This window comes from Atta colombica, unplaced genomic scaffold (assembly GCF_001594045.1).
Source record: "Atta colombica isolate Treedump-2 unplaced genomic scaffold, Acol1.0 scaffold105, whole genome shotgun sequence".
Classification (NCBI taxonomy): domain Eukaryota; kingdom Metazoa; phylum Arthropoda; class Insecta; order Hymenoptera; family Formicidae; genus Atta; species Atta colombica.
This window is the reverse complement of record NW_017259190.1, coordinates 4,902,966-4,922,657: the sequence shown is the minus strand read 5'-3', so window position 1 is coordinate 4,922,657 and position 19,692 is coordinate 4,902,966. Positions and strand designations below refer to the sequence as shown.

General features: G+C 30.0%; 4 protein-coding genes across 5 annotated transcripts in view; 2 read left to right on the top strand and 2 right to left on the bottom strand.

Moving 5' to 3' along the window:
* The first annotated feature begins 4,495 nt into the window (after window positions 1-4,495).
* Window positions 4,496-6,737, top strand: LOC108689738 (sorting nexin-12). The gene is made up of 4 exons (XM_018196660.1): window positions 4,496-4,827; window positions 5,348-5,443; window positions 5,839-5,963; window positions 6,584-6,737. Exons 1-4 carry the CDS (start codon window positions 4,663-4,665, stop codon window positions 6,687-6,689), a joined length of 492 nt encoding a protein of 163 aa, XP_018052149.1. The 5' UTR covers window positions 4,496-4,662; the 3' UTR covers window positions 6,690-6,737.
* A 678-nt stretch (window positions 6,738-7,415) lies between these two features.
* Window positions 7,416-10,348, bottom strand: LOC108689688. Of its 2 annotated transcripts, XM_018196582.1 has the most exons (5): window positions 10,052-10,348; window positions 9,444-9,620; window positions 9,174-9,336; window positions 8,274-9,071; window positions 7,416-7,517 (listed from the first exon to the last, which is right to left on the bottom strand). In XM_018196582.1, the coding sequence occupies exons 1-5, from the start codon at window positions 10,304-10,306 to the stop codon at window positions 7,435-7,437; spliced, it is 1,476 nt and encodes a 491-aa protein (XP_018052071.1). In that variant the 5' UTR covers window positions 10,307-10,348; the 3' UTR covers window positions 7,416-7,434. The 2 variants fall into 2 exon arrangements, with proteins under 2 accessions (XP_018052071.1, XP_018052064.1); XM_018196575.1 differs by having other exon boundaries at window positions 8,274-9,336.
* Window positions 10,349-12,886: 2,538 nt separating this feature from the next.
* The window catches only part of LOC108689327 (diuretic hormone receptor-like), a 51,156-nt gene continuing 44,350 nt past the window's right edge, over window positions 12,887-19,692 (top strand). Inside the window, exons 1-2 of the mRNA XM_018196065.1 lie at window positions 12,887-12,959; window positions 14,305-14,353. The gene's annotated coding sequence lies outside the window, so the exon portion shown is untranslated. The remainder of the gene's footprint in view (window positions 12,960-14,304; window positions 14,354-19,692) is intronic.
* Window positions 15,607-15,999, bottom strand: LOC108688653 (histone-lysine N-methyltransferase SETMAR-like). The gene has a single exon (XM_018194987.1). It carries the CDS (start codon window positions 15,997-15,999, stop codon window positions 15,607-15,609), a length of 393 nt encoding a protein of 130 aa, XP_018050476.1.

Sequence of the window (19,692 nt, the reverse complement as noted above, 5' to 3'; positions counted from 1 at the left end):
GACTAATGACAAATAAACTTTAATATGAATTTTTTTTAATATATTAATTTATTATTTTAATTAATATATTATTTTTATGTACATTTTATCAACACTCTTATTTTTTCAATGAATTTACTTAATAATTGCATTTAAATCAATTAATTTGATTAAAAAGTGCTTAGTAACGTGAATTTATTACTGGCCCATGTCGCGCTACATACCTCTGTGACGTTGGCATCTCATTTTTCAAAAAATGAAATTTTGGTCAAAGTTTCCGAATGCACCTCGAAGAGTTCTGGAGTTCCTACCCAAAATTAAGAATACTTCCGGCGAATTAATATAAAAAAAAAAATTAAAAAATTTGGGCTAATTTCACAAAACGAAAAACGAAAAATCGCGATAGCTTCTAAATCATTCAACCTAGCGCCTTAAATGATAATAACTTTTGATAGAATTCTTGGGATGCTATCCAGAACTCTCAACAGAACTGCCGTAATGTTAAAAAAATTTTTGTCCCTCAGATGTGACAGAATCAGATATTCAAAAAATTACGATATCTTTTAAACTGTTAGTCCTAATGCTCTATTAGATAAATTATCTATTAAAGTTATTATTATTAAGGCGTTAGGTTTAATGGTTTAGAAGATATCGCGATTTTTCGTTCTTCGTTTTGTGAAGTTAGCACTCCAAACTTTTTAATTTTTTTTTTTTTTTATATTAATTCTCCGGAACTATTCTTAATTTTGGACAGGAACTCCAGAACTCTTCGAGGTGCATTCGGAACTTCGATCAAAATTTCATTTTTTGAAAAATGAGGTGCCAACTTCACAGAGGTGCGCTACATAAAGTAGTAATAGAGGAAAAAAGAAGCAAGTGGCACGGTTTGTACGGTTTTTATAGTTATTTAGGCTACGTTCCAAAACTTCCTCTCCGAGGAAGATTTTACTCTATATGCTATAGTATATATTACATGTACTATATATTTCGAGTAAAATTTTCCTCAGAGAGGAAATTTTGGAACGTAGCTCTAATTAGTTTCTGTATCGCGTTACATGTAATCATATCATTAATCTTCTAATTTCGGTAAATATCATTATTTTTAAATCTTGATATGTATATTGTAATCTTTAAAGAGAATCAGTATTTCTGTGTAGTCAATAGAAACACTACTGTTATAGGAATCGCACTCCATTTACGAAATGACAGATGTAAACACAGGTCACGATTTTTTTTTTGGACGATTTAATTATAATTTTTAAATATGCTCAGTGGTGTTTCTCTGTTATATCACTAACGAGATAGGAAGCACAAGAATTGTCGTAATACTTATTTATATAGCGATTTCGGCTTGGATGCATTACTGCACATAAAGTTATCATATACAAAAATTGCCGTAAAAATGTATTAAAAACAGATTAAATCGTACAATCTCCAATATTGTACTGTTAATAAAACATGTATTTGATAATTTCCATTTCGTTTTTGCATACATAGTGATTTCGGCTAGGACGTACCGACTGCACATTTCGGATGTCAGTGCAACTGGTGTGTTCGACTGATTGAATGGTGCAATTTCTTGTCAGTGTCGCATGTTCGTCTGGACTACACCGCACAAGTGTACACAAAGTCCCGACAAATTTGTTGGGACCAGTTGGTAATTGGGCTTTTATGAGACGCTGAAAAGCATCGTGTGTGATCACGTGGTATTAATTTTGTCGCTAATGTCTGATTTCAGGTGCGATTTACTTGATGCTAAAAACGCTTCGAAACTTTTACTTGATCAATTGAGAAAGAATTTTATCTGACCAATTAGAAAATGCTTCGAAACATTCGTAGCAGCAAGTGGATCGTAGCCAAACATAGCCTTCATCTGAAAATTGATATCCAATCTGTAGTCAATTTTGATTTTATGAGTGATTTATATGCTCCTGGAATTTTTAACACCATCATCATCAAGTGACGATGACGAATTAATATTGATAGAACATAAAAAGAAGACAGAGTGAAAATAAAAAATTACATTGAAGAAATCATGCAAAAAATATCTGATGAAACATGAAATGAGTTTTGCAGATTAAATTAAAACTATAGTAATATAATATTTAATATAATATAATAATATAATATTATAATATTTAATATTTATATTTTTATTATGTATTTACATTATATCTACTCGTACTACTTAAAAAGGAAGCCATCGCAATAAAATCGAGGTAAACGTGACCATTTGTATCCCAAAAAAGCACAAAGAAGAAGATGAAAATTAGAGAGCCTCAGGGAGAGAATGGCAAACTGCATTATGTAATTCGTCTTCTTTGATTGGATGTGGGCATCAAAGCTTCAAAGGCATAGAAGAGATTGGAGAAAATTGATCATCTCGTGACGTCCTGATTGGACGTGATGCAATCACGTGATACAATTTGCCACTCTCTCCTTGTGAGGCTTTCTAGTGAAAATCGGTTATCTCAAACTGGATAGATTTCTCGAAAATCGTGAATGATGCAAACAGTCGAAAATGGCAAAACTATTCTTCAAATATTAGATGACTGCGACCATGTATTGCACGCGACCAGTATTATAAGTCGGTAATAAGGTTCACATTTCGTATTCGCCTGACGAAACATACACTGCCGCGGTGATATTAACCGTGTACAACAGTCTTGGCATGCACCAGTGCACATTGGGGTTTCCAACTGAAATCGATATTAGTCTTAAATTGTGACGTAAGTAACGCACAAGCTTTCACATATAACGTACAATTTATTAACTTGTCTCCAAGAGACATGACAATAAATCGTACGACAACGCTTGTGTATTACTTATGTCTACACTTAAGTCTCTAAGTAAGTCTTATAACAATTCTTTTGCTCAGATCCATATTATTAAAGATCGTCAATCCTGACAAATTTTTGACAAGCTAAAAAGGGCTCCAAGGGCCTGGAGATAATTGAAGAACGCTGACATTATTGACAATTGATATAAATTTGCTATTATTAACATAAATATTTGGCTCATACATTATTAAATTCATAATTTTTTATTACATAAATGTTCCATAAATAAATATGCATACTTACAAAATTATAATATCCTATATATTGCAAAAAAATTACAATTTTTTCTCTGCAGATATCATCGCTGTTGATAATCAAACTTTGACGATCACACTGAAATCATAATTTTGAAAAAAATCAAATTATTGAATTCTAAATGTATAAATACGTCTACTAAACTAATAAATCATAAAATTAGTACAATATTATCAGTTTTTAACTCTTAATTACTTTAATATTCACGAAGACGCGAACTCCCGTAAAGCCTTGTGTCTACGATGTTAAAAATCGATCCGAGACTTCGGATAAAGAAAGAATTGACCAATCGCAATGGTCATGTGATCAAATTGTTCAAATATGATTTGTTAATTTTTTCTCTGTCCGAAATCTCGGTCCAATTTCTAGCATCATGAACATCGGCTTAAAGATGTCGATCTTTAATAGTATCTCGTCGATGGTTATATCTAGTAGAGTGGGTATAAAGAGAGTGACGCCAATTAACCGGAAATCGTTATTTAATGATTTACATCTACACGACGCAATTCCTCGTCTTAATCTCTTCTTTCTTTAATGTTGTCTTCGTCTAAGTTACAGTAAATAAACTCAAAGGCATAACCAATCAGCATTAGGCACACGCTACTCGCTTTGTATCCACTCTAATATCTAGGACTGATCTGTATCTTGAAACAAGACGAAAATTACAAAAGTAAGCGAATTTACTAGAATATTGATAATTTTATTGGTCAACACTTAGTAAATTTGCTCACTTTTGTAACTTTCACCTCGTTTCAAGATACAGAATCGATCCCCAGATCTTATATTCAAAAATGTTTTAAGGCCGATATTTAGCTAATGTATCGATATACAGCAAACTAATGTATTGATAAAAAAAACTATGGCCGGATTCAGATTTTATATTCAAGACCGTCTTAAGTACAGTCTTAAGAAGTCACGAACCAATCAGAGACTGCATTAACGTCTTAAGACATTACTTAAGACGGTCTTGAAATAGGAATCAACTATGAATACCTGCCTATGAATTCTAGGCCTATCGAGTCTGTATTTTCAAACAAGGTGAAAATTATAAAAGTGAGCAAATTTATTTGGTATTGACCAATGAAATTATTAGTATTCTAGTTAATTCTTTCACTTTTATAATTTTCCCTCGTTTCAAGATACAGAATCGATCCTCGGAGTCGTGTTTTTCTTATCAATACATTAGTTTTAATTCACATTTCCCAATTGGTCCACGATGGCATAATACGTCTTAATTATTATTACTACTCTAAAGTTACTGTTAGCTGTCTATCTTTCTATAGTTAAAGGCATAACGTACGTACGTGTGTGTGTGTGTGTGTGTGTGTGTGTGTGTGTGTGTGTGTGTGTGTGGGGTGTGTGGTGTGTGCATTATTCGCACGAGGGCGCGTGTAATATGTGACGTAGTAGAGGATGAGAGAAGGAGATCGACAGAGAGAGAGAAAAACGAATCGTGTCAAGTTACTAAGCGCTGTCATTTCTGATGGTACTTCATAGCATTCGTTGCATATCGGTAGTGTTTTCGAGCATTTACTAGAAACGAAATTTACCAAAACGAACACATATTTAATTGAAATTTGTAATTGAAATGGCGGATACAACCGTAGACGCAACACGACGCTTAAATGTGAAAAAACAAACATTGGACGACGCTTATGCGGCGCCTGCAAATTTCCTTGAAATCGATGTTATTAATCCGATTACACATGGTGTCGGCAAGAAACGTTATACCGATTATGAAGTTCGTATGAGAGTGAGTAATATCTATTGCTTTATATACATTTGTGCAAATTTATTAAACGTTTCACACATCTGTCATGTCGAAATTTAGTCTTGTCAATATTTTTTTACGTCCGCAACAATAAAACAGACACATCGAATAATCACAATTCAGTCATGTCTACTGATTCATTAGACATATCGTGGGTTGTTCCCGCTATCATATTGATAAAGACTGACATACATTTATTGTTTAGATTTCAAAACAAATTTATAAATTGCTCAAAAATCTAATTGGTATTGATATTTTTTTATTTTTATATATCGACATTAATATCATAAATTCAGACAAACTTTATATTTGGAGCAATAAAAGTATGAAACTGTAACATTAGAAAATTGAAGAATAGCTATTTAGTGAATAATTTATATGTGCATATGTGTATTTGCATTATATATATATATATAGATATCATAAATATTTCAAAACGTTGAAGATTTCTGAACATATTTACTAAGAAATTCAATGTTTTCAAAGTTATTGACTTTTTCAGACAAACTTGCCAGTCTTTAAAGTAAAGGATTCAACAGTAAGAAGACGATACAGTGATTTCGAATGGCTGAGAAATGAATTAGAAAGAGATAGTAAGGTTAGTTAATGAAAAAGAGGTAATTGTACTTAAAAATAAAGTCTTTTTATATCTACCCTTAATTATGAATAGAATTGTAGGGAGATTTAAAAAATAATATCAATTTGTCTACTTCAGAAAGTATACATTTATTTTGACACTTCTTACATTTATTTATTAAACTTATTATTTAACTATGAAGATAGGAAGCGTACGTTTGTGAGACATGAGGAAAGTATTATGTGATACTTTTAGATACTGCACCAGGACTTGAATCTTTCTCCTTTTCAGACAGCCATTGAAGTGAACCACAATTGTCTCTTTTTGATTCTTTTTTGTATTTCATTTGTATATCTTATTGTAATGTAATATAATATAATAGAAAATCATTTTTCATATATTTTCTTAAATTACAGATTGTGGTACCACCTTTACCAGGGAAAGCATGGAAACGTCAAATGCCTTTTCGTGGAGACGATGGAATATTTGAGGAAGATTTTATCGAAGATCGAAGAAAAGGCTTGGAAGTTTTCGTTAACAAGTGAGCATTATTTTATGTGCAACAAGAAATTGTACAGTTATGTTTCATACATAGAAATAATACGTAATCTAATTTCTATACATAGAAGTGATTATTTAATCTAGCACTCTATATAATTATTTTAAAAAATTTTATTCAAGTTCTTTAAAGATTTAGTTATAGCAGGATGTTTATTTAAGCATGTTTACATTTATTTTTATTCTTTGAGAGAAATAAATATATTAGTAAATAAAAATATTAGTACATTAGTAGAATAATATATATTAATAGATAGAAAATAAGATATTTCTCTTTTTTTATTATTATTTTTCTCAACTCAATAATGACTTTCAAAGATAATAGAATTTGCCGTTTTAACTTAATTTAATCATAAAAATAGGCAATTTGTTTCTTTTGCAGAAATCATATGTTCAATATGAATATGAAACGAAAGTTATCGAAGTGCATTATTTCTTAATCATGTGTATTGTATTGAAATCATTTATATATTTTGATTGTAGTATTACTGTACATGTAACATATCTCCAACAAATGTCAGTGATTGTCTAGAATAATATTTTACCTGAACATATGAATTTATATGTACAACTGTTCATATTGCGTAATCATTTATATTTCAGAATAGCTGGACATCCTTTGGCACAGAACGAACGATGTTTGCATATGTTTCTGCAAGAACCGGTGATAGACAAAAATTATGTACCTGGAAAGATACGTAATACATAAGTTGCTATAAAAAATATATATATATATATATATATATCACGAATACCTTTTCCACCAAGTCGTCACATTTGAAATCACGTTTTCATTACCTTTACATCTTATTTGGAAGTCACAAATATTCTTATTCTTGCAAGAATCAAGTAAGCTACCTATACTACGTTATCAAATCAAGATGCTTATTTGGAAATATTCACACTTCTAGTTTACTCTAACTATTATTACACGAAAAACATAATAAAGTATCTTTATAAAGAAATAAATAAATGATAAATTGGCAAAATCATTCTTACATGGGTATACATACTAAGTTGATTCTATCTGCTGTTATCATATACTGTTTATAACAAAAGAAATAAGCAAAATAAAAAAATGTTATTATTCATAAGAGTTATATAAAATGTATTCCTTATTTTGTTAATTATGTAGGTAGTTATTTAACATAATTAAAAATTTGATACATAAACTATTAGTTTTTAATTTAATAGAGAATAGTGCAACTGAAAAGGAGTAATTTTAAAGAATAACTATAAACACATACATCCATCCACCTTTCCTACAATCAAATTTCTATTTCAAAGTTTTCGCAAAATTTTTATTCAAGAGTATTTACATTGTAATAAATATGTGATTCTGTGGATAATACAAACAAAAACAAAAATGTTATGCAAGACTGTCTATAGCAAGTTACAATTTTTTATATTTCATTGATTTGTATTATATTTTAATGAATAACACTATCAATTTCTTATAGATATATATCCTGCTTAGTCTTAACAGACCTCTTGTTTTTGAAGTAACCTTCTATATACTTACTTACACACTCTTGTTCTGAAATATATAAATGGAAGAATATATGAATATTACGATTATGAAATAATTTGTTAATGTACTTTTTTTATTGTTATATTCAGAGGTGGGAAGGAGGGTATTTTTTGCAATACAAATGTATTTTGTTTTATTTCAACGGAGCACACGAAAGTTTATGTATACCTTGTATTTATAATCGAAAGAGCGTATGTTTTAATTCAAATAATAAGATTAAATTAATTATTAATCTTATTAATCTTAGTATTTGAAATACAAAATTTTATACGTTGCCATGAAACACAAAATACAAAATATTTTCATGTGCTGCACTGAAATGTAAAATACAATTATCTTATAAATACTGTTTTTCAAAAAATAGTATTTCAAATATTCAAATAGACCCAGCCCTAGCTATATTGTGATTCACAAATTGAACATTATGAGATATATAGAGTAGTAGCTATATTTTTTCCTAATATATTTATTTTCTATTTAATTATATGGAAAGAAACAATATAAATTAGCAATGTTTGAAATTAAAAAAATTGAAATTAGGTTTTTCCAGCGGCTAGCTCTTCTTTTAATTGAGTATTGCACAATTCTCCATTAGTGTTATATTGAAATACTCAATTGATAATAAAACAAGATAATCATCTAAAATATACTTAATGCAAATATTTTTATTTAATATTATTATAATATTAACTTATTTTATTATTAAAAATTGCATAATTTTTTGAATGAGTACTGAAAAACATATCGGATTTAGTGGCTCACCTGGAAAAGTATTCTCTATAATAAGCATATCTGTGATGTACTTTGCAACAGCTTTAAAAAGATGACGATCTTTAATTCTTCTTTTTTTGTAGAATGGCATTAAGTATTTCACAATCCAAGGAGCTATTCTTTCTTTGCAAGCTGATAAATGTTCTTCTATACATACTGGTGAATCTGGCATCATTTCTTCTTCCTCAAATTCCCCAAACAAATGAAGAAATTTTTCTCTTACTCTTCCATGCCTTCGATAATTTGTCAATGATAATTCAGTCATTTTAGCTTTTAATTTTGAAACTTGATGTACGCGTTCCACGAACCAAATAGCATTTATTTTTTGTTTTTGTTTGCTTTCAACAGTTTCATTTATATTAATTCTTTTTGATTTAATGGTTTTTTTACTTTGCATTTCTTTATAACGACTGAAACTGATTCTTCCTTCGCTTGTATTTACTTTTGCTGTATTAGGCCTCGATACATTATTACTTATTGGAACATTAAAAAGATTTGTGTCTACAACAATATCCGCTTCTGAACATATCTCATTAATTTCTTTATCGATATTTGCTTTAGTAACACCCGAATGTTTCTCAATTAATCTCGTAAGATCACTACTATCATCACTTTCACAAAACATATCTTGCATATGTTGTAATAGAGAATCTTGTGAATTTTCATCTTCATTTCTGACAGATATGTTATCCATTACATGAGAATCCATCTGATGATTAAATCCATGACTAGCGTCGTTAGAGTCTTTTGCAATATTTTGCAGCATTTGCGGATCTGTTTCATTTGTATCTAAGGGGAGAGTTTCATCATTAAAATTTTCCATAACACTCCCACTTTCAAAGAGATTGTTAGAATTCATAGTGGGTAATACTGTTTGCAGTGATTTCTCACAGTTGAATGTAATAGATACATCTTGTATATTTGTACTTTCCGAATCCATCCACCTGTCATCTGTTTGCACAGCGATGTCAGATTTATTTTTTGATGTTTCTAAAAATATTATCAATTTTTTATACGCTTTCTTTTTAATTGTATGTGATTTTACATCATCAATCTACAAAGACAAATAAATTACAATGATATAAAATATCGACGAGGAAATCTTAAATACTGCCTTCCTTTTAAACTATTTTAATTATTTTAAATAATAATATTTATTACCATTTTCAGCATATTTTGTCTGTATATACTAGTTTCTAGTGCCAATTGGACAGCATGTAATTCCATTTGATCTGCACACTTTTTCACTTTAATGCTTGATATATCATTTTGTTTATAACAAGTTGCATAATTACTAAGTAAGCATTTATGAAGATAGGACAAATATACAGCACGGACCTATACAAATATATATATATTGTGAAACAATTGTCTATAATGTAACAGTCATTATACAATATTGGAAAAATATTTTCTAAAATTTTTCAGTAAAATCTTTTTGATTAATTTCTAAATAGTTAATCAAATTTAATTAGTTTATTTCTTATTTTGCAATAAACATTAATATCATCACTTAGATCTTTTAAATTATTTAAAACTTTAGAACTTTTCAAGTTAAATTAAAATTTAATTGTAAAAATTATTTCTATATTTATATGCATTCTAAATCTAAAATAACATTAAATTAAATCAATTAAATCTTTTTATATCAAAATTTGCTAGAATTTTGAGCATGCTAAACTCTAATGGTAGAAATATAAAATGATGTAAATATATACATATATATATAGTGTGTACGCATACACATAATTATGTGCAAAGAAACGTGCCATTGTAGTGAGACGTAAAAACTCATTGTTGAATTCGTTGACGATGACAGGATTGTCGTTGGAAAGTGATGGTAACGGCATAAATGAGAGATCGTCGATATCCGAATTAATATCGCTGTCATTACAGACATTCTGTTCTTTTTTCAATGTAAACAGCAAAGAAGCATCGATACGATCAGTCATCATTGCAATGAATGTTTTGCAATAATCACATCGTATGACAAATTGTAAAACGTTTATTGTATGTTCATACATACATCCATCAACAACGTAATCCTCGATAGATATTCTACATTACATACGTATAAACAACTAACTAATGAAATAAATTAATGTTTGATCGAAAGAAGCTACGTTTGTTATGCAGTCATAAAAAAGATTATTGGTGGCGGCACTTGGGGCCATGACATAAGAATACAAGAGGTGCGTCTGGGGAGCGCTACTAGCGCTATTTGTCATTCTATTCTTGTTTTATGTCTAATAATAAAATACATTTAATAATAAACAACGAAGATAAAATGACAGAAGTAGCGCTAATAGCGATTCACATCAAAAATATATCATTGCGCAGTTCTACATTAGCAAGCCGATTATGCGGCTTTGCGAGGAATGGCCTTTACATCATGCACGGGTCTGCAAAACTACGCAATGCAGAACGGCAGATGAAACCCATATATAAAAACATAAAGCCGGTTCTGCATTAGTTGCAAGCTGATCATAAATTTGTTGCGATAGTCAATATAAAGCTGATTTTAAAATGCAAGCTTCAAATTGGCTGTAGCTACAAACTTGCGATCAACTTGCAACTAATGTAGAACTGGCTTAAGGCCAATAACAAATCCAATGTTATGATTTTCTTGGGAAGCGTTTATATTGGCCGTAATCATATGCCGTATGCCATAATCTGTAAAAATTGACCAATTATCCTTAAATATTCCCTTTAATATTCCCTTCTTAATCATCAAATAAGAGGGGAATATTTGACTGTTTTTATTTCATAATACTTTCAAAATATTATTTAGAATATTTACATTCGTTCTTATTTCAAGACTGTCTTAAGCCGCTAATACAGCCTCTGATTGATTTGTGACTTCTTAAGACTGTACTTAAGACGATCTTGAATATAAGATCTGACTATGAGTATCATAGACACAAATTTTTATCCCGTCGAAAGATTATAATTAACGCATTATCATTATGACCAACCAATTGGTAAACAGTCACGTAACTTATTGCTTGCCTCGTAACCAATCAATTATAGCTTTTTATCTTATGGCACGGATCTCATGGTGCGGAACATATGCGCAATGCGGAATTGGCAGAACTTATGATTGATTTGACCTGTTTTACGTTCGTTCCGCCGATTTTTATGCGCAATGTATAGAATGGTACGGAATTGCTGGAATTGTGAGAATTTGCGCGAAGAAGACAAAGGGTCGGTCTCATTAATTTCGATTATGCTAATCGAATTAAGTTTCAGTACTGTCAACTGCAAAACTTGAAAACATCCTTTACTGGCAGAGCGCCGAATACTCACTTGTGATTAACTTTTTCGCGAATTAAAGAAATTTGCAACTAATAAGGGGCTTGATTGTGTATTTTGAAATGAGATGAAAATTACAAAAATGAGCAATGATTACTAGATATTGACCAATTAAATTATGTGATATGAATATTCTAGTGAATTTATTCACTTTTATAATTTTCACCTCATTTCAAGATACACAATCGACTCCAAGAACCCATGCTATTATTATCATATCGTTCTTCACAACTGCCAGACAATTACAGTTTTGCAGATTGTATTTCATGAATTTTGACAAATATATATACACGCATGTGTGATTCCAGTCAGCATGAGTTTGTTCCCTTAAAGGTGCCTTTACATGGCAGCGTCAAGTGTCGAGTGTCAGAGTATGCGCAGTAATATGTTTAATTTTACTGAAATTGAATTTAATTTACGAGATACACTAATAGTGGAATCTTAGTTTACATTATATAATGTAAATAAATATAAATTTTGAGCATTATGTTAGAATAGTAGAATGTATATCAGAACATTACACTTTGTATTTTTATACTATGACCGTAGTGTAAAAGAAAATGGCGCTAAACACGTGATTTAGCCAGCCAATCAAATCATTTCCTCACTTGTCGCTTCTCTGATATCTATATATCTATCCATGATTTACTTGACGCTACGAATGCTTTGTAACTTTTGATTGACCAATTGGAAGAAAGAATTTTACTAATTAACCAATCAAAAAAATCTTCGAAACATTTGTAGCATCAAGGATATATATATAGTCATAGTAGAACAAGTGACGTCATTAATCCAATCCAAGTCGATTCAAATCCGCTAGGGTCAAAAACGCTATAAATTAAAATATTTTTTCTCATTGAATTTTGGAACGCTGCGATATCATAAAAATACAAATCACTTGCGCAATAGACTTGCGCAATGAGGTATAAAGTGATGTAACTCGACTTCGCTTTTTAAACTTAAAAATGATAAAGATACACATACATCACGATCATGCGCTAGCGCTTATATAATAATAAAGGTCCCTATCGTTATAAGAAATATATTTCTTATATCTTTGTGAAAAATTATGCTTATAAATATATAATTATAGTGAATCTGTATAAAGAGAAAGATTATTACACTAAGTTGGCCTTGATGAAAGGAGCATTCTCCGATGAGAGAAACATATATTAGACTTACACATATAAGACAGTTCTTTATTAGTATAGTTAATATTTAACTGCAGAGATAACTCTGACGCGGCGACCGTGATAAAATATGTCGCTCGTAAACAGCACATAGTACTATAACGAGCTGTGCGTTACAAGATAAAACGTGCGTATTAAATTAGTGACTTCTTAACAGGAGAAATACGTAAAACCGGTATGATATATCGATAACATTATACTATGTCATTAAAAAAATAAATTTTGTAACGAGTTTTGATCCTTACATTTAATTGTATTTTCATCTTCGTGAAAAAAGAGACGCGAGATTTATTCTCATACCACATAAATTAAGTCAAAATTTAATCTTATTTAAACTTTTTGCATTATATATACAAGAATCACTAACGATTTCAATTCTTGTCCAGATCGCATTTTATTTATTGATGAATAACACTATTGATGAAAACACACTATACACATAACACTTTCAGATATGCAGCTATCCAACTTATTGTGTTCTTGCCTTTTCACAGTACGCTCACACACTATTATGCTCAATTATTCTACTTATATTATTAGAAAGGTAGAAAGAAATTTATTGTTATTATATTTGTGAAAGTTTTATCAAAAAATTAAATCTTGACAAAAGTTTTATCTCATATTTTATTTCGACTTATATTCTGATATTATTTAATAAAATTAATTATTTTATGATTATTCAATTTTCAATTATCTCATCTAATTAATATATTATACATGTGTGTATTATATACACAATACATATATATAAAATGACTGAAATTGAATATATATAAAATGACTGAATTTGATTATTGATTGATAATTATTCTCTCTATGAATTTTGCTTAACTTGCTATGCACAGTCTCTTTTATTCCTAAAAAGTATTGCGTACGAAAATACTATAGAGGAAATCTACTGTAATATAATATAAATGTAACGTATATACTATAGTATTTACATATATTTCCGTATGTGATACTTTTCAAGAAGTTATAAATATTATACACTTTTCTTTTTTAATAGAAATAATTTTATTTAATAGAAATAATTTTTAAAGAATAATCTTTAGGCAAAATTTAAAATGTGATTAAAGAAAATAAAAGAGTGGAATGGAAAATGAATAATTAATCGATATTTACAAAAAATGCAAATATTGTGTTGAAGGAAAAGGAATTAAGAAATAATATAATAGATAGAACGGAATTCGATAGAACGGAAAAGATTATATCTATTTGCGATACTTGACACATATACGTATACGCGCATAACATGCGGAGATAGGGAGACCTGATTGGTTGATTGAGAGTTAAAGCGCGCACCAATCGACCAATTGCTGACCAATCGAGCAAGCCAATTTTCCGTTTGAAATTTGCAGTTCTTCACAGTTTGCGTTGCATGTGCCATATTGCGAATGGAGTGACTTCTTTTTTATTAATTTTCAACCATTTTTCATGATATCGTAATTAGCAGAATGTTGTGTGAATTTTTTTTTTCATAAATCATCGCGGATAAATCTAACAATAAAATGTGCTTTTAGCCTATTCAGTGAATCAAATACAGAGAACGCATCGAGAGACTTTCGAAAGGTAAGGAAAAAATTTACTTTAGAAACAATGCAAGCTTAATTTAAAAAGTTTTTGAAAATCATCAACAATCGAGATTGTAACACAAATAAAAAAAGTGAAAAATCTAGTTTATCTACAAGACTAATTTTTCAACTTATATTTATTAAGCATTTTTCTAAGTTTAGTAAACACTTTAGTAAACACTTTAGTATATACTATCTGCATATGCTTCTTTCTTCTTAATTTATTTAAAGATACATAGGGTGAGTCACTTTAATATTCTTGTTGGAATTTTTTTCTAAGCCTCTTATAAAAGAATGTTTCAAGCAAAAGTTGTATAATCTAAAGAGGAACAAATAATAGTAAAGTCCCTTAACAGCACAGATCTCCAGGGGACGTCCAAAGGACATCAGTATCCTTTGAACATCTCAAGGACATTCTCAGAATGTATTTCGGATAGAGTGCGTTATTAGGGTCAATTTTTGAAAAAATTGATTCTTCACGTGGAGATGTCATTTTTTTAAATACAATAGAATAATATAATTTATTTATAAAATGATTCATCGTATAATTATTATGCATATGCAAATAAAAAATTAAAATAATTTATGCGATATTTTATATTTGGTGTCAGAATAAAGTATAAAACATCTTATAAATTCTATTCATCTATTCGTTTTTTAATAATTTGCAATATGTAAATATTGGGTTGTCCGGAAAGTTCGATGTCGATTTTGAAGGAAAATTGAAACGCAGAAGATTTAAATTTTAGTATACATTTATTAAATTATATAGTGCCATTCTGTTCTACAACTTTTCTCCATCTTTCAGGCAACTTGAAAATTCCTTCCAGAATCTCTCAGGTTTTTCAGCGAAAAACTTTTCTAAGTGATTTTTTACCTCGATCAAAGAGTTGAAGCTTTTTCCATTAAGGGAATTTTGTAATGATCGAAATAGGTGGAAATCAGAGAGCGCGAGGTCTGATGAATATGGTGGATGGGGTAGAACATCCAAACAGAGCTCCAACAACTTTTGTCGAGTTATTAAAGACACATGAGGCCGCGCATTATCCTGATGAAACACGACGCCCTTCCGATTCGCTATTTCTGGACGTTTTTGTTCAATTGCTGTCTTCAATTCGTCTAATTGGAAATAATACTTCTCTGAATTTATCGTCTCGTTGTTTGGTAAAAGCTCATAATACAAGATCCCTTTTCAATCCCACCAGACACAGAGCATGACCTTCTTTGGATGAAGACCGGCTTTTGGGATGGCTAAAGGTTCATTCCGCTTTCCCCAAGATCTTTTTGGCTCACAACATTATTGTAAATGATCCATTTTTCATCCCTCGTCACTACTTGCTTCAAAAATGGTGTCTCCCCGTTGCATTTATAGAGCGAGTCGCAAATGGAAATGCGATCCATCAGATTTTTCTCCGTTAAATCGTGGGGAATCCATACATCAAAACGGTTTATGTAGCCAAACTTCACAAAATGCTCGTGGATGGTGGATTTTGACATATTTAACATTTCTGCTAATTTACGTGTCATATAGCATGGATTATTCTCGATCAGTATTTTAATCTGATCTTCATCTGTGGTAGAGGGCCTACCCGGGAGTTCTTGATCTTCAAGGTTGAAATCACCAGCTTTAAACCTAGCAGTCATCACTTCCGCACAGTTCTTTCAGCTATAGCACCTTCGCCATAAACAGCGCATATCTTGTTTGCCGCTTGTGTGGCATTTTTGCTTTTCCGGTAAAAGAAAAGCATTAATGCCTAAAATGCACTTTGTTTTCTTCCATATTCAAAGGCGTATAAAACTGACAAAAGTTAACGTATTGCAACCAAATTTTTTTCCAAGTATGCCTGAAGTACCGTCTTTTACGATATGTACGCATGTCATTTGTTTTCAATCGTTCTGATATATTCAGACTTGTCCTTACGCCACTTATCAAAAATCGGCACGAACTCTCCGAATAACCCAATACATCATCGGTTTCGTTTATATACATTAACTGATTCATCTCATTATTCTATGCATAAAATATCAATATACAGTTATAAAAACTTAAAATCAATTCGGCACGCAATTCAAGAGACTACAAATGTGATATATAAATTCACATTAAATTATTTATAACATTCAAGATCTAGCTTCGATATAGGCATTATTTTTTTAGTTATTGTGTATTCATTGCATTATACAGTCCTAATAAATCGTTAAATTTATTATTATTAAAATTTATACTTACTTACACTTTCATTAATATTAAAAATGATAATTGATTGCTTATTCTCAGTGAGAAATAACTCATCAAATCAATGTCGATTCGACGTCGAATTAATAATTTCAACCACGATTTGATGTCGAATTAATGATTTCGACGTCGATTCGGCATCATTTCGACGTTAAATTGACGTCATTTCTCACAGGATTAGTTATGCATTAGAGAGTTGAAAGGAGAAAACTTTTTCAAGTCTCTCTAGGTGTTCACTATCTTCAATTCTTCGCAATTAAAGGAAAGAACATATTTTAGTGAAATATGTAAAGGACAATCAATCACTTGCAATTTTATCAGCGTCTTCTCAAGAATCTACGGTTTTCTCATTTATCTTCTCTCTTTTATTCTTTATAATATATGTTACACACACACACACACACGCGCGCGCGCGCGCGCGCGCGCGCACATCAGAACTTTACTTTTATAAAATTCGAGAGAACTCTCTCATACATATAATCGTTCATTATTTTTATTAGGAAGTACTGAATTCAAACTTGGAACGTCCCCAACGTTCTAATCTCGTACTTTACGAGCTCGACCACATCAATTTTTTATTAGGAAGAGTACTGAGTTGGTTTTCTTGCATCGGTGAATAATAATTGAACATTAATTAACCAACAATGATTTAAATTTTTTTTACATTATCACTATGTGTGTAGATACTCAATTCTATTTCCTAATTCATAATAATCAGTTTCTAAATAAATATAGGCCAGTATTCATAATTTCAGTTCTTATATTCAAGACAGTGTTAAATTCTGTCTTGAGGTATCACGAACCAATCAGAGAGTCGCATTCAAACATTACAGACGGTTTTAAAATAAGAATTGATTATGAATACTAGCTATAGTTTTTACTTTAATCAGCATGATAATTACGTATTATTGTATTTTAATATTATTTTATAGATATAAAATTTTTCACTTTTCAATCATAACAATTGCAGTATTGTTGCATAAAAGTTTTTTCCTATTATTTAATATATATTCTTAATATATTCTTATAATACATATAGCATGTTTTAATAGATGCATATAATTTTCAAAATTGTGCGACCGAGTAAGCCATGCATAAGTCAAAACATTATTTCGTTCGCATTTACGTACATACATGACATTTTGCAAGATATGAATATTTTAGATTATTATGCCGTGGGCTCGATCAAGTCGACGGACAAATATCGACAATTGTACACGAATCTGACAAAGAATTGACAGTTCTGTTCGACGAAATTTTTATACAAGTGACTGACGAAAGTACACACAACGAATGTTATATTTCTTGCATGTTATTTCATGAATGTTATATAACAAATTCTCATAATTTTGAATGTATACAAACATATGTATGTATCATATCAAATGTCATTTTAATTATTAATATTGTCGATTTTTTAAAAATTTCTTCTTGTAAAAATTTCTTATGCAGGATGTAGAAGACGCAGATGCTCTATTTCTTAATTGAAATCAATTTTATGAATTGAAAGAAAATGATAAAAGTTTTCAAATTATATCTTATCTTTTTCTCCTTCTGAGCTCTACGTTTGTGAAGATATTTTTTTCATATTTTATTTGACAAATATTTTAATTTGACCTTCTCGATCTTTGATGTTTTTAATAAAACAAACACACAACAAAACACACATTCAAATAATCATTGATTATAGTTAATTGCTGACTTCCGTTTTTGCATTATTAATTCGGTGGAATTTCTTTGAGAATCATCTGTAGACTGTATTTGTATTGAAGTCCCACCAAATAATCCATTGTTACATCGAATATTCAGAGACAAAGTAGACAAAACAAACTGAAGTAATTTTAAGCTATTAAAGAGGGAGGAAAAGAGAAAGAGAGAGAGAGAAAGAGAGAGAGAGAGAGAGAGAGAGAGAGAGAGACGCATGCACTTTTTAGTTAAATAAAATTACAGTAAAACACGATTACATAAAAAATATTTTATTCCAGTTTAAAAATTATAGGATATCTAGTGAAATATTCTACTAAACTATTGTTTTAATTTTCATCTTGGAAGAGATATATCAAAATGTGCAAATCTAGAAAATCATCCTATTTCTTTAATCATCCTATCTCGATTATTGTACTTTAACATACAATATTAATAGAGAAATAATTTTCAACACTTTTCTAATCAAATGTTCAAATAAATTTGAACAGTCAAAATAAAATAATATATTTTTTAATTCTGAATAGTTTTTTATTCTTGCATTTTGTTATTGCATCGTTAATGTGTCTCATTTTGTTTTATTAACGAAATATTTATTAAATCTTCGTATATATTAGTTATACGGGAGACATTTTTCGACAAACTTTTATCGACAAAATTGGATATTTCAATATGCAGATAAATAAATTTTGATTAAAATGTTGTTATTTAGAAGGGAAAAATATATGAAAAAATCTTGAAGAAAATATGAATCTTATTTTAAAAATACATATAATATAAGAGGGCGCAAACGTGGCATGGCAGACAGCGCATTGGTCTATCATGCCAAAGGTGTCCCGGGTCCTAGTAGGAACCAAAATATTTACACTCGTGTCTCCTCTCGGAAAAGGTCAGCAACTTCCCGAGAATATCGTTGCCCACAGAAATACCTCTCAAAAAAATCCGTTCGGAACCGGCATTAAAATTGTATGCTCGTGGCAATTGGATAATCAGCATGACACAACCATATGAAAGAGATGTAATACAGGCTCAGAAGCTTAAGGTAGAAAGAAGAAGAAAGAGAAGAAATATGTAAATATGTAATATGTAAATATATTAAATTTTATATGTGTACATATAAACAATAAGAATCTTAAAGAATTCTTCGTAGAACACAACCAATAAGAAATGGGAAATGGTCATAACTAATTCAGTATGAATTTATAGGTACTGTATATGTATGTATATACATATATATCATATTTAGTAATCATTTCGAACTGCGCGCTGAAATTTTATCAGACTTAAAAATGCAGGAGCTAGATTACTGAAATAATATCACAATTAAATTTTGATGCTCAAGAAGCATTTATTAAAGAATTCTTAATATGCTGGAAATCTGCGAATAAATTTATTTA

Coding starts and splice junctions, on each gene's coding strand:
- LOC108689738 (XM_018196660.1), top strand. CDS start 4,663: ATGGCGGATACAACCGTAGACGCAACACGACGCTTAAATGTGAAAAAA. Junction 4,828..5,347: donor ATTATGAAGTTCGTATGAGA/GTGAGTAATATC, acceptor TGACTTTTTCAG/ACAAACTTGCCAGTCTTTAA. Junction 5,444..5,838: donor AATTAGAAAGAGATAGTAAG/GTTAGTTAATGA, acceptor CTTAAATTACAG/ATTGTGGTACCACCTTTACC.
- LOC108689688 (XM_018196575.1), bottom strand. CDS start 10,306: ATGTATGAACATACAATAAACGTTTTACAATTTGTCATACGATGTGAT. Junction 9,621..10,051: donor TTTTACGTCTCACTACAATG/GCACGTTTCTTT, acceptor ATATTTGTATAG/GTCCGTGCTGTATATTTGTC. Junction 9,337..9,443: donor GACAAAATATGCTGAAAATG/GTAATAAATATT, acceptor TTGTCTTTGTAG/ATTGATGATGTAAAATCACA.
- LOC108688653 (XM_018194987.1), bottom strand. CDS start 15,999: ATGACTGCTAGGTTTAAAGCTGGTGATTTCAACCTTGAAGATCAAGAA.